Source organism: Delphinapterus leucas, chromosome 1 (assembly GCF_059928025.1).
Source record: "Delphinapterus leucas isolate spDelLeu-1000000601 "Yukka" chromosome 1, BTC_Dleu_Yukka2, whole genome shotgun sequence".
Taxonomy (NCBI): Eukaryota; Metazoa; Chordata; class Mammalia; order Artiodactyla; family Monodontidae; genus Delphinapterus; species Delphinapterus leucas.
The window spans coordinates 49,721,057-49,737,090 of NC_143129.1; the positions used below are offsets into that span (position 1 = coordinate 49,721,057).

At 36.2% G+C, this 16,034-nt stretch overlaps 1 protein-coding gene across 4 annotated transcripts in view; it reads right to left on the minus strand.

The window, feature by feature from the left end:
• Positions 1 to 16,034, minus strand: part of PLA2G4A (phospholipase A2 group IVA) — a 160,255-nt gene that overhangs the window by 39,150 nt on the left and 105,071 nt on the right. For all 4 annotated transcript variants that reach the window (XM_022593385.2, XM_089909779.1, XM_089909789.1 and 1 more), the window contains exons 8-10: positions 14,931 to 15,067; positions 6,301 to 6,523; positions 5,247 to 5,361 (exon numbers count right to left, since the gene is read on the minus strand). In XM_022593385.2, the coding sequence (XP_022449093.1) occupies positions 5,247 to 5,361; positions 6,301 to 6,523; positions 14,931 to 15,067 (475 nt within the window). The remainder of the gene's footprint in view (positions 1 to 5,246; positions 5,362 to 6,300; positions 6,524 to 14,930; positions 15,068 to 16,034) is intronic.

Genomic DNA, 16,034 nt, shown 5'->3' on the forward strand with positions numbered 1-16,034 from the left:
ATTCCTGGTTTTTGACTCCATTTCCTTGCCATTCTCTGTCTTCCCCTGTTTGGTAAATGGTACTACTTTTCATATATTCATACCACTATCCATACGTTAGAATTATTCTTCATGGTCCTCTTTCTCTTATACCTCAAACACAAAAAATCAAGTTCTGTAGGCTCTATCATCAGATGTGGTTAGAAACGGGCTACTTATCCATTTGTTCACCATGACCATACTGGTACAAGCTGCCATACTCTCTCCTGGATCTCCACAATAGCCTCTTAAAACTTTCTCTATTCCCCTACTATCTTGTTGATATCCTGTAGCCAGATGGATTTTTTAAAATATAAATCACACCACACCAGTGCCAGCTGAAAGCTTTCCAATGGCTTCCCATTACACTGAAAATAAAAACATGGCCAAGAAGTCCTCATGATGGTCTGGCTCATGCTCCTTGTCTGACTACATATCTTAACCAATCTCCTATCACATTTTGTCTTACTTATTCCACTTCAGCCACACACCTTCTTAATGTTCCTCCAAGAGACCAAGCTCATTCCTGTCTCACAGCCCTCATGCTTGCTATTCCCTTCTGTAACCATAAGGCTTGCTCCTTCCTAACTTTAGTTCAAAGTCTTTGTTGACCATCTTCTATGGAGTCCCACTACCACGCACCCCTGCCTAACACCAAACTCTCTGTCTGCCTTTATTTTTTTTCAGTTTTTCCCTTTCTAAAATTATTGCATGTCTATAACCCTTTATCCAACAATCCAAAATCCAAATAACTCCAAAATCCACACTTTTTCTTGCTATTCGTTTGGTAGTAAAAGTCGACCTGAACTCATTTTGCAGAAAAACCAGTCTTGAAAAGATGTGAGGCTTAATCTTTAGATATCCCATGGAATGTGAATATCAATACATTCCATTGGAGAAATCACTCTATTTGATTATAAGACCCCAATGGGGGTATTATGTAATATATAGTATATTTTTTAACTTCAAAATCTAAAATATTCTGAATTTTAAAACATCTGTCCTCAAAGTTTTGGAAAAGGAATTGTGGATATGCATATATTTATTATTTACTCAACAGTATAGGTTAGAACATTCTACTTTTGTGAAACAATTTATAAAATCACAATTGTGATGAGAACACATTATAATTCATCTCACATCAAAGCCAAATGGTGCATATACCCTTCATGACAAAGTGGTGTGTTTTATAATGACTTACATGGAGTTGGTGAGACATGACTAGCAATGAATCAGAGGCCATTAGGAAAATTTCTATATCACTGTGAGTAATTTCTTACCTCTGAATTTCACACCCCTCTCCAGGGTACTAAAGAGTAAAGACCTCCTGGTTCCTACTCCTCTAGCAATCTCTTCTTGATTAATGTTGTGGTTTGTGTACACAGTAATGAGAGACATTCTCAAGAGGTAGATTTGCTCTCTAATCCTCACTGAAGAACTCACTACGGTACTTTGACTACTATTTCTCTGCTGCTGATTCCTACATTTCAAACTTGACCCTCTCTCCTGAGCCTCCATCTACTCATTTCCATCTTCCTGTTGTGCACTTACGTTTGAGTATGCTGTCATCACATCCTGCTACACTTGCCTGGAAAGGAGCTCATCACCTTGCTTCCCAGTCAAGCTTACCTGTTTCTGTTAAATCACGCTATCACAGCCCAGAAAAAAATTTTTTCTTAACTGAAATCACTCTTAAACCCACTCACATCAAATCCATCCATCGCATATTTCACTAGTAACCTTTAAGCTTTTCACATTTCACATTCATCTTCTCCTCTCTTTCCTTATCAGTTTCTCCCTAGTTCCAGGGCCTTATTTAACGAAACACAGTAATATCACTGCTTCCAGTTTCTTTCTTACCAATCTACCCATATGAATCACCGAAATACTTTTTTTCAAAAACACTATTTAAATAATTTTATTGCCCTACCAAAAATCATTAAGTATTTCCCATTATCATAACTGAATAAAAACATTTCTGTCTGGAATTCAAAGCTTTCTATAACTTGGCACTAATGGTTTTCCCAAATACACCACTACTCTTCACCAGTTCACGCATGAGACCAAGGCTAATGTCTCTTTACTGCTCCCCAAAATGTACCTTGGCTTCCCTTCTGAACATTTTCTTATACTGTTCACACAAAGTTGACTTTTCACCCCCAACTGATAGATCTTTCCAAGTTCAACTTAAATCTGAGTTCCATCACCCTCATCAAGTCTTTCTTATGGCCATACTAAATCTCTAATATCTTACAATTTATGTTAGTTCTATATACTCTAACAGATAGTAGTACTCTATGTGTATGGCTTACTAATTTTTCATGTTTTATTTTTGTCTTGTTAATGAGACTATAGACTTCTTGAGGAAGTACTATATTTTTACTTCTATAGCATCTGTTAAAGAACTTAAACATGATGTTAAGTCTATAAATTGTGCTCAGTAAATGCAATTTACTGACCAATGGAAACTTTAAAATGGAAGTTTGAAATCCTACTAGAAATGTAGTGAAGTGGAGGAACCAAAAATATGTAACCATTTAAATAACTAATATTTATGTGTTTAAAGTCTTCAAAAGGGGAAAGTGTTTAAAACTTTTCTAAGAGGGAAGAAAAACATTCTCTGGTATTGCTGAAGTAAAGCTGATAAAACTTCTGTAAGGTAATTTGGATCTCTGACTGTTTATAATATAATTCAAATAATATTTTAACTTTTTTTCTTGAATGTCCATTTTAATCTAAGCAAATTTAAAGGCATAAAGTATAGACATGTCTCCTTTTTATTTTTCCCCAATAACTCAAGCTACTCAAACACTCATAACATGCCCCTTTGAATGTCTTATCTGGGTACAAGATCAACATAACTAACGTTTGATGGCTTTGTCCAACTCTGTTGGAAGAAACAGCTTGAACCTCCTCATCACAGAAACTTAACAATGAAGGTTAATGGGGTTTCTCTCATGTCAGTAACAATATTGAAATTAGGCAGTTGGCCCAAATCAGACACATCCAAGTTGAAAGACTACTAACTGCACATAAAACAGCCATTTCTCACTCTAGATGAATCTAAAATATTCACTCGCTGGAAATATTATTTATTCTTTAATTATTGTAGTCAGATTTTCTCTTGAGAATGGCTGCTGACTAAAACTTCAGGATAAAAAGAGACAACTGTGAAAATGCCATTAACAATCGTAACAGTAACAATAAAACTATTATATTTTTATGTCCCTTTATCATGGTCAGTATTATCCCTATCTCATGCAATTGGCTTAATAGCTCTGTAAGATAAAACTGATGTTTATTATTATCCTTCTTTTTAATAATGAGGAAAATAAGAATCAGAGAGATTAAATGACCCATCCAAGGTATTTCAGCTTAGAAGTAAGACAAGGCTTCCAAATTAGTTTAATGCTTGTTTAACTAAATCATAATGCTTCTGGGGTAAAAGAAGCCTTGTTTGGCTATGCACAAATTTGACTGGCATGCTAGTGGTATTTACCAACCAATTTCCAAGCATTCCAAGACCTCATAAGACAATAGCTATGGGAAAGCAAAAATAAAACAAAACCAACACCAACAAAGACACAATTTATCACGGCCCTTACTTTTCACGTATGATAGAATCTTAACTCTCCCTGTGAACTCCATCACAAAGTGCGGTTCCTCATTGCTGCTGAGTATGCCATGGTTATCCGACACTCTTACTGCATGCCTGGAACCCCCATCCAAGAATTAAATTTGCCTTTCATATACAAATTCTATTCATCTTCAGACCTCTGACTCTTCTCACACAGCTTTCATAGAACACTCCACATTGTTAAGATTTACTGAAACTTGATTTGGGCCTGCAATTGTTTTAAGTACTTTACATACTTTATCTCATTTATTTAGCAAAATACTATAAGGAGAGTCTCATCCTCATTTAACAGGTGAGAAAACTGAGGCTAAAAGGTGTCACACAACTTGGTCAAGGAAACAGTGCATAGTAACATTCTGTTCTCTCTTGTGCTTTAACTTCTTTAATAAGTATTGCAAATTTCTCAAACATACTATCAGGTCTTATAGAAAAAGGGCAATATACTCTGGAGGGAAGGGGAGTTCATGCTCAGCACCTGGCATACTACATTCTACATCATCAGTAATCAGAGAAGCCAATATTTTTATAAAAAGAACAAAGTATTTCAAGACCAATTCTCAGCTCTGCTACTTACTTTCTATGTGGCAATGGGCAAATCACTGAACCTTTCTGAGGTTTTATTTTTTTTTTTTTCTGTGAAGCAGAGCTAAAAATACCTTCTTCCCTCCCTGGGTTGTAGTAAAGATTGAATAAGACAATAAATATGATAAGTGCTTTCTGAAGCATGAGAAACATTTTAGTCAAGATAATTGATAAACACTTGTTGAATGAATGAATTCCAGGTGCACTGCTTTTATAAACTATTCAAAATTCTAGCTTGACAGTAGTCAGTTGAAGAAAAAGTGAGACTTGGTAAAACTGCACAAGAATTCTAGATATAAATCTGGTAATTACATGCCATTCACAATGATTTTTTAAGCTCATGGTGTGACTGATGTCACCGAGATACTTTTCCTAAAAACACAATGAACCCTACTAGCCACAGTCAGAAATTCTATCACACTGCAGACTAGGACTGGCAGTGGCCTGGAGAAGTACGAAGTCACATACTTTTAGAGCACCCAACAAGAAACAGAGCTACAGAAGAAACAAATGTTTACATCTGAGATTTAACAAAATGAGGCATTTTGTTCACCAGCTGCCACAAGTACAGGCTAGTACTTTTAAGGTGCTGAATTATAAAAATTAGAATAGTGTTTTGAATGATAAACAGATATCATGTTACCCAATTTAATGAACAGATAAGCAGCAAACAAAAATATATGCCTTGCCTAAAAGCCCTAGACATAGTATTTTGTTAAAAATCCTTGAGAAATGAATAATTAAAATTGATTATATTCATGATTTACTTTTATATCATCTTTCCCACTAATTTGAATGAAGATATACTAGTAACTAGTTTCATAGGATAGTCTCTACAACCAGAAAGTCATCTAGCTTAAAATATTCTTATATTTTCAAAAGTTTTTATGTTACAGAAAATATATTAAAATAAGCAACTAAAATTGCTTATGAACTTCCTCTAGAGAAAATCATTAGGAACCACAGTTCAAAGTTTCCAGGAAATGTTTTGCAAGAGGAAATTCCATACCTGCAAACATCAGCTCTGAGACATCGGGTTTGACATGGAGACAGGTGAAAAGAGGCAAAGGGCACTGTCCAGTATTGACTTTTTCCTTCAGACTACTCAAGGTAGTGTTCATTCTCTGTCCACAGAAGAAAGAAAAGGTTTTACATATACAAACAGATACAGATTTTTAAAAACTATGTAAAATAGTACTTCTAATCAAGACACAAAATTTTTGTAATAAAAATAGTCTTACTAAAATAGTCTTATGATTATTTTCAGGACCTCTGATCCTGAAAAACAGCAAAAAGTAAGCTCTATGGAGGTAATTACCTTCATTCTAAAAAGAGCCATACGTCTCAGGACTATATCGACGTTTGGCAGCTAGGGAGCCCAGAAGGAATTGAGCCCCCAGATTCCCTGGCACAAACTCTACCCGCCCTGTTTCATGTTCAGATAAAATGTCGCTCTGTTGTCATGTGTCGAATGGGTTTCTTCCATGTGATTCACTCCTTTTTTTTCTGACTCTCTCCAGGCAAGCTCCATTCTTCTTCTGCTATTTAAATATTACTTGTATTCACCTCTTTATCTAAAAAAGATTGCTATTTGGGCAGAATGGGCAGTTAAGGGTTAAAATGTGTATTTTTCCAAAGAAAAGGAATACAAAAGTATTTCCCTATACATCAAAACTGACATGTAGGGAGTTCCCTGGCAGTCCAGCGTTTAGGACGCTGCGCTCTCACTGCCGAGGGCTCGGGTTCAATCCCTGGTCGTGGAACTAAGATCCCGCAAGTCGCGCGGTGTGGCCAAAAAAACCAAAAACCAAAAACCAAAAACAACAACAAAACTGACACATAGTTAGAATAAATTAGTAAGCTGGTAAGAACTAATGTAATGTAGGATGAAACGTATTATAGAAGAGTTATGTCTGGCAGGGAGTATGTACTCAGTACATGTTGATAGGATAAGGTGAGTCAACTGACTTTTACAAAATGTATCGTATTTTGTTTTTTTTAAAACATTACGATATACATGGTTTTCTCATATTAAAAGGATTGTAGACTGAGCCAAGGCTTACATTGTGAATTAGTGTTTCTCCTATTAACATCCCAAAGATATCAGTAAAGGTGACAGGTTGTCCAGAGCTTTTCTTCTTCCATAAAGACTCAATGTATCTTTTAATTTTCTGTGGTGTGAGAAGTAAAAGAGGGTTGTGGCTAACACTTTTCTTTAGCTCTTCATTAATCTCCTCTGGTCCTTTCTCTGGAAAATCAGGGTGAGAATATAAAGTTGACATGTACCTGTAAAGAAAACAAAAGACAATCAGTAACGATAAAGGGCATCACACAGTAAGTAGTCTCCAAAGAAAGCAGTCATCTTTGTCATCAGAAAATGAAAGAATAATAGAAATAGTTGGTTAACTAATTTTCTGATTGAAGACATTAACTCATTTAAGGAAAGGATGCAACAATCAGAATACAGCTGGTCTACAATGGAAGTAAAGGAGAGGCCTCAGAGGAAACACTGGACTTCTCCTGCACAGTCCAGAGGAGAGGATGCCCTATTGGGCCAACTCTTCACTGTCTAGTCTCCAGGAATGGGTATCCCTATCAGACCATGAGAGACTGATGACACAACACACTGAGAGCCATGTAAATAAACTGACTTGCTGGATATAATGCTAGCCAAGCAATCTGATAATTTGACTTTCCATTATGATTATCTATAGGTAGAAAATGTGCTGTCCAAACAATTGTGAATGCCTAATTCTCCTGACAATTGTGTGTGTGTGCTGTTGTTTTCTTTTAATTGTCCATTGGCCTAGATAGAATCCCAAGCCTTGCCAACTGTAGGTCTCAGAACTTCTGAGCATACAAATCTAATGGTGAAATCATGGAGAGGAGTACGTCTGAAAGATAAATGCTTTCTTGTGAAGATTCTTGGCCAACAGCCCTTTGGCCACCTCTAGTGATGCTGGAAATCACCATATGCCTTGGTATTTGATACTTAGACAGTAAACATTAAGTTATGATCCTCCTGGGAACCAATATCTCTAATACTGTAGCTCTCAAACTAAATATTAATTATTAGTTTACTTATCTGTCTCCCCTAATTAGCTGTGACCATCTGCAGGGAAAACTTTGCTTATTTATCTTTTTTAGTCTCAATGATTACAAGCACAGTATATTGAACTGTTGAACTGAGAGCACAAAATAATGAAAGAAATACTCTACCACTTCACCCAACCAAAGAGAATGTAGCACATATTTAAATCTCCTGTCTTCTTGACATTCGTATCAAAATGCCACCATAGTGATTTATCTTCCCTTCATGGAGGGGAGAAAACTAACTGTTATTGAGTCTTGGTATGTTCTAGGCCTGTGCTGGCTAATTGCTCATAAGCTGTTGTCTTGAAGACTTGTGATAGCTTTCAATTCTTCTATTTTAAAGATAAGCAGAGGATTGATGAATTTAAATAACATGTTCATGGAAGCAACCTAAGTGTCCATCAACAGATGAATGGATAAAGAAGATGTGGCACATATATACAATGGAATATTACTCAGCCATAAAAAGAAATGAAATTGAGTTATTTGTAGTGAGGTGGATGGACCTAGAGTCTGTCATACAGAGTGAAGTAAGTCAGAAAGAGAAAAACAAATACCGTATGCTAACACATATATATGGAATCTAAGGAAAAAAAAAAAAGGTCATGAAGAACCTAGGGGCAAGACGGAAATGGAGACACAGACGTACTAGAGAATGGACTTGAGGATATGGGGAGGTGGAAGGGTAAGCTGGGACGAAGTGAGAGAGTGGCATGGACATATATACACTACCAAACGTAAAATAGATAGCTAGTGGGAGGCAGCCACATAGTACAGGGAGATCAGCTCGGTGCTTTGTGACCACCTAGAGGGGTGGGATAGGAAGGGTGGGAGGGAGGGAGATGCAAGAGGGAAGAGATATGGGAATATATGTGTATGTATAACTGATTCACTTTGTTATAAAGCAAAACTAACACACCACTGTAAAGCAATTATACTCCAATAAAGATGTTAAAAAAAAACTATCACAGAAAAAAAAATAAATAACATGTTCACAGTTCCCCAATTAATAACAGAACTCGAAGTTAAAATCTGTCCTCTCCCCTGATAGCCTTTATTTTTTAAAAATCTTTAAAGTAAGATTTCAGTTCTTAGAGATCAAACTACTCCCACTACACATTAAATTAGAATTACTTGTTGGATTCAGAGTTCTTTAGAGACAAATTGAGAATAATTAAAACTTAACAAATGAAGAGTGATGACAGACCTAAAATGGAACACATGCTCTGCAAAAAAAATTAAACATTCTTAAAAGATCTTTATTATATAAACTGGATTCTTAACATTTCTCACAACATGAGATAATGATAAATCAGATAGACTTACTCTGAACTCAAGCCTGGTATAATCACCAAATATCTATTAAAAATACAGCTGAGATTGCTAGAAAGATGCAGAGTCCATCCATTCCTATAGTTATTCCAAGGTCTACCACATGATTCACCTAGATGAACAAAGATCTGATTCTGGACCTCATCATGCCTTTCAATAAATGCACACATTGGTGTAATGATATTGGTTTACATTTAAGGATACAATAAAAATGGGAAAATAGAATTTCTTTTTGAGTCTCTAAGTGATCAATTCTGGAACTATTCAGGATATGTTTCATTCTTTATGAGAACATTAAGAAATTCTTTACTGGTCTTAGTATCAAGAATAATTTCTATATCCATGGATCATTGGCTTGCCCGTAACTTATTAAAATGTGCATTATATAACTGTGCATAGTTTGGATTTTGCCTTGAATTCTAGAAACCTGAAAGCAAAGTCTGTGTCTCATGCCTCCCAAAGCTACAGGTTATAGAATGAACTTTTAATCTAGTTTCTAGTTTTATACATATATATATTACACACACACATATACTTTTTTCCACTTCTATCTTTATTGTATACAATCCAGTTTTACTTTATTATTAAGATACATCAAATCATTTCCTTAATGAAGCAGGATAAAAATAAGGAAAAGAATCAAACAAACAATGTCAGCAGAAATCAATTTAGCCACAGAATTTTTTTTTTTAGGGTAGGTGAAGAGGAAATGATATGATCATTCTGCTATTGGAAGTTGTCATGTCTAACTGTTCAGCAGAATGATGTAATTACTCACATCTCATTCACGTTATTTAAGACTTCTCCATCTATATTTAGTTGGTCTTTAAAATGAATCAACATATGATTCTAACAAGTACCTCAGCCTCATGGATTTCCTCCAGCAAGATCTGGAGGCTCCTCTTTTCTCTTCCTTTCCTCCCAATGTTTGCCATTGGATCAAGACTCAGAAAATCCTTCCTCTGAGGTTCAGAGATTGCTCAAAACCTAGGAATCTGTGCCACAGTTTCAGAGGCAGATCATTTTAAGAGGTCAAGTGTATGTGCATGTCAGTCCAATTCTTTCTTTTCTGCTCCATGTAGAACGGTTGCAGTCCATTTCTGCTCTCTAAAGGTTGAAGTAAACTCATTCACTTGGGGAGTCTCTCTCTCCCCCTTTCTCTTTTTCTTTCCCTCCCATGAAACCATTGGCTCGAGTATACAAGCCCTATGGAAAGACAGAAGGACCAAGAATACCTCAACCATTTGCACTGGGGCTAATGTTCTCTGCTTGTTCAGCATTTATGAGCCCATTTTCCTTAGAAGTAACAAGTGTGAGTTGGACAGACATTTCATGACATCATTACGGTGACATCTAAGACTTGGATTTTGGCTTTGGTGACAGGTAAAGATGGAATAGCAGGCAATGGTCAATTTTCCTTAAATTGCTTTTTTTGCTTTTTGTTTGTTTGTTTGTTTCTTTGATTGCACCAAGGCAGAATTCAGCTATCATGAGCTTCTGTGGACATATTACCATCTAAAGCACACAAGCATCAACTCCGTAGTTAAGCCTTAATTTTCATCTCTTCACCAATAAGTGACTCCCAATTATACCAATCAAGTTTCAAAAACTAAGTGTCTTAGACATAGCAGGGCCTCTATAAATAATTATTGAATGAAAGGGTCTTCAATTTATTTCTCTATAAATCTGAAAATACCTCTAATTTTTCAATGTATTTATATGATGGGACACCTCATTCTCTCCATATGAATGCATTTTAGGCTAAGTACAAAGTTTAAAAAAAAAAACTTTAAATTATGCCAGAGAACAAGGAATTCTCTGTTCACTTCCTGCCTCCAAATCACAGAGTCAAAGTTTTAAAATATCAGTGTCTGGCTCCCCAGGACCTTCCTAATCAGAATCTTCAGGGGTAAACATTTAGAATTTCTCTGCTTAAAAAAGTGCCAGAAGTGATTCTCATATGCAATCAAGGTTTGGAATGTCTTAACAAGACCCTCGACGTTGTGAAGCAAATATCCTGAAATCCTAAAGAAATTCCTAGATTAATTTTTCCCCAAAATGCAGTTACTTATGCAAGTCTTCATTTAGTCATTAAACACGTGACAAGCGGGAGAGGTTCGTTAGCACAGTCCTCACCTCAAACAACATATTTTCTCTAACATAATCTTGATCTTTTAGCCTATCATTTCTTACAGGCCAGCTCCTATTAAAATTGGTTTATTTTTCAATGTCCCACGAATTCTTCAGATGTTAAACTGAAAGTTTTCATTCTTGAATTCTTTTTTATAGCTTAACGAATTGGGTCCCATTGCCTATAGACGTAGAGCTGCTCTCATTTCTCTTTAGACGGTAATGTCATACAAACACAGCAGTTGAAATCCAATAGCCCTGTGACACCACAAATGAGCAGCTGTGCTGAGGAAGAGAGCTGTGCTCACTGAGCAAAAGAACACAGGATTACTGTCACTAGTTCACTCAGGCCAGTTCTCCTGCTTGGCTAATTCTTACATTTAATGAATAACAACTATCATCCAAAAATAATTTCAGAAATAATTATCATAAAGAGAGTAGCAATTATAAGAAAAGCTTTGGGCTTCCCTGGTGGCGCAGTGGTTGAGAGTCCACCTGCCGATGCAGGGGACACGGGTTCATGCCCCGGTCCAGGAAGATCCCACATGCCGCGGAGTAGCTGGGCCCGTGAGCCATGGTTGCTGAGCCTGCACGTCCAGAGCCTGTGCTCCGCAACGGGAGAGGCCGCAACAGTGAGAGGCCCGCGTACCATAAAAAAAAAAAGCTTTGTCTTACATAAAATTCTCTTTTGTGATCACAGAAAACTTTACAGGAGGTCCAAGCCTTCTCCAGATATTTCCATATTACCTAATTTGTGCCAGGTAATGGTCATGTATCAGCAGAATATAAAAACTTATACAACACAAGAGTGTACTTTCTTTTTCCAAGTGTTTCTGACTTCCTTCCTTTGAACTTTCTACCTTCTCACCTATAGTGTTTGAGAGAAAATTGTTAATATGAATCATCCTGACCACCTTTTATTTTGTCTCAGGAAGTGTCTCTTTTCTCCATGGTTAATAGCTTCACTTGTGCTTTTTATCTTGTCCTGTCCTGTCTCTGCCCGAATCTCTTTGTATCCAAGATCCATCTATTTCTTTATCTTCTATCTATCCCTCTACACTATTTCCTTCACCTCAGACTTCTACAAAAATGCTCTAGTCTTTTATATTCTGAAAACAAAATAAAACAAAAACATTTCCTGGGTCCTATATTCCCTGTCTTGAAATAATAGATGGCTCCTACTAAGGTTCACATTCCCACCTTTCTTCCTTTCATCTCCTATTCATTTCTTATTTGTAATTTCATGATCAAAAGTGCCCTTCATTTACTTTATCTAGTAATTTTCACTAAAACCATGAAATCTCCAAACCCAGTTCTAAGCAAAGCTTCTCATAGATTTTTCCTCTATTAAAATACCCACTACTTTGTGAAGCACTCCCACACTTGACCTCTGCAAACTCATCTTCCCTTGATTCTCTCCTCTGATGGCTACTTTGCATTGTCCATTAGGGTTTTCTTTCTCCCTTCCTTCCTTCCTTCCTTCCTCTCTCTCTCTTTCTCTCTTTCTTTCTTTCTTTCTTTCTTCCAGTAAGTTTTCGGATGTTTTGAAGAACTACAAATTAAATTATTGATGGTAATGACTGAAGTGGTAGAAATTGGTGAAATTACCAAGGGAGGATGTGTCGATATAATAGAACAAAAGGCAGGTCCTGGAGGGAAGCTCATTTTAAGGAAAAAAGTAGTGGAAGTAGAAAAGACAGCTATGAGGAGAGAGCAATCAGAGAGGATGGGGGGGAAAAGGCATGGTAGGAGGGATTTGAAAGAGGGACAACTGAATGTGTGAAATATCTCAACTCCCAACTTCATCCTCCCTGACTCCCCTCAAAAAGTTGAGGAGAATAAGAACTTCAAAAGACACCATTATATTTGGAAATTATGTGGCCTCTTGGTGAAAAATGATTGTAGGATTTTAGGAGTACATGGATTTTAAGGAAATAGAATAACTAAGAAAAGGCTTCAGCTCAGTGCTTTGTGACCACCTAAAGGGATGGGATAGGGAGGGTGGAATGGAGACTTAAGAGGGAGGAGATATGGGTATATATGTATACGTATAGCTGATTCACTTTGTTATACCGCAGAAACTAACACACCATTGTAAAGCAACTATACTCCAATAAAGATGTTAAAAAAAAAAAGAGATAGGCTAATTCTAAAGTCAACTTCCTGCAACATTAAAATGTATACATTTAAAAAAAAAAAGAAAAGGCTAACCTTTGAGGAAATTAGACACTGAAGGATAGAGCAGGAATTGAAGGTGGCCTATAGTATTTAAATGATTGGCCTGTAACATCTAAAATTCTCTTAATTACATTTTGTAGGACTTGTTTTCAGAACCCTGTGAGGGGATCTTAGATGTTTTCCCAAATCTATAACCAAAGCAATGACTGCAGCTCTAATTAAACACAAATATACACTATTACACCACTAAAATAGCACTCAAGGCCTGGTCTTTCTTTGTTAGATGAATTTAAGAAAGCAAGCTTCTTGCAATGTATTAGTCAGTGATGGATCACAGGGATCTAAAAACCAGTGAATACAGATAAAGAAAACTACCTGAAGAGTAATAATAAAATGCTTGAATAGGTGAATTAATCTAAGGGTCCAAGTTTTTCCATCACATTCATATTACTCATTAAACAGGCAGGTGCACGCTCTTTCCTTCAAAGGAAAGAATAATGATGGGCTACACCTTTCTTTCAAAAAAGACAAATCATTTTGAGAGTACATACAAAGAAGGTGGCAACCATGGTTCTAAGTTTTTGTTTTTTAGTTAAAGAAACTGGTTCAAAATATTTAAGAAACTATAGACTCTTTAAATATGAATCTCTATGTAGAACAGGGGTCCCCAACCCCCGAGCCGCGGACCTTAGGAACCGGCCATGCAGCAGGAGGTGAGCATTAGGCGAGCGAGTGAAGCTTCATCTGCCTCTCCCCATCACTGGCATTACCTCCTGAACCATCTCCCCACCAATGGAAAAATTGTCTTCCATGAAACCGGTCCCTGGTGCCCAAAAGGTTGGGGACCACTGATGTAGAATATATAGCTGTCCAAGAGAAGGTTCTGGTTTAGTTGAAAGAACCTAGAGTAGGGGATCGAAATCCTAAGTCTATATGTTGGCTCTGCTTCTGATCTTGGACAAATCACTTGCCTTCTGAATCATATTTTCTTTACTTGAAAGATGAAGAAACTCATAGCCATCTCACAGGATGAGAAGACACAGAAATTTTAAAATATAGACATATATAATATATATTATTATATATATTGTAATTATATGATATATACTTATATAATACATATGTTATATATTTATGTATAATAAAATATTATAAAAGATAAGTTTTATCATGGCTGAGTGACTAAAAGGCCTTACAAGCCAATATCAGAGGTTCTATAATAAGGTGATACTTTTATTTGAGACATCTAAGCAAGGACTAAATATATGATTTTCAATATACTTATTATGTGAGGTAAGCAAACCAAAAAGTACATAGTATTGTCTTTGAAAACATTTTATAAATATATTCTTGAAAAGGCAAATCTACAGCATACAAATATTATACATGCAGATGCTTTAACTGTCTCTAAATTTAGCTGAGCTTAGATACATTTAAAGGATTAATTTCATAATTAGATATAAATCAGTGAAATTTATTGCCTTTCTTCATTCAAAAGTTGTTTCCTTCTTCTGTATACTGAGGTATCTTGCATTTCATTCTATTTGGCTTAAAGAAGAAAATGAATACCTAGCGAATCATGTACTTAGACATAATCGCTGCAAGATTACAAATCAGTAAATTATAGGAAGATTAAATTAATTATGGGTGGAGTATGTTATTCCACTTCTGAGATATTTCTATAGAATTATTTCAATTGACCTATTTTTTTGTTTTATGTTTAACTACATTTTAAGTCACAAATGGGCTTAAAGGGAGCAAACTTATGACAAGAGTCATCATTAAGTATGAATTTGCCTTAAAAAATATTTTTAAGAACAAATTACTGCATCAAGCTGGAATATTTCAGTAATTTGAAGTTAATATCAGTTTTCTAAATTCTCATTTCTTTTCTAAGTTTCAGGTAGATAAATGCTAAGCATTTAGGATGATAAAACTAAGGTTTAAAATGTATACTAACCACGTAGATCCAGAAAGACCAGCAATGTAGGTAGCGCAATCTAAAATTCCTGATTCATACAATGCCTTCATCACACCGGAGAATCCTACCATGGCTCGGAACCCCCCACCTGAGCCCAGTATGGCCACCACAGGCACCTGGAATGATGAAACACAGAGATCATTTGTAAAGTAAAATCATAAAATATGTCATTTTCATTTCAGTTTTTCTATGTCCCACATTTGGTAACAAAGAATTGTAAGTTCACTCATACCTTGATAATATCTAATTGTTAAAAAGAAGAAAATAGGGCTTCCCTGGTGGCGCAGTGGTTGAGAGTCTGCCTGCCGATGCAGGGGACACGGGTTCGTGTCCCGGTCTGGGAAGATCCCACATGCCACAGAGCGGCTGGGCCCGTGAGCCATGGCCGCTGAGCCTGCGCATCCGGAGCCTGTGCTCCGCAATGGGACAGGCGCGCGCACCGCAAAAAAAAAGAAGAAAATAATGTTTCACTTAAGAAAATCAAGAATTAATGTCTATTAGAAAGCAGACATTATTAAAATAGCCAACTGACTCTGTTTGATAGCAACAACAATCCTTTATATTTGCTTGACTCCTTGCAGTTTGGGGCTTGCTTTTGGGTGTAGTTTTTTTTTTATTTGATCCGCTCAAAACTGCTGTAAAATGAGCAAAAAAGTATTTGCTCATTTTTCAGATGGAAGTTCTGAAAGGCTGCTATTACTTGTGTAAGATCTATTAGCTGGTAATCTGCAGTTGAGTAAGCACCTTGCCTTCTTGGTCCAGAATTCTTAGCACTCCTTTGTGCTGACCCATTTCAAAAATATGCTGTTATTTAAGCCATCAAAAAGAACTTAATCAACTACAAAAAAACCTACAAAATTTATTTCTTCATTCTTTAATTCATTCATCAATCTGATTAAGTGGTCTCTATGTTTCAAGTATCCCCAGGGTGGATCTGGGGAATATAGTTAATTTAAGTGAGGCAGAAATGTAAAAATAATTATGACAACAAGAAACACAGGAATAGACGATATTCACTGAGCTCTTATTATCTGGTAGGAACTGTTAGTATATTACAGAAATTGTCTTATTTAATCTTCACAA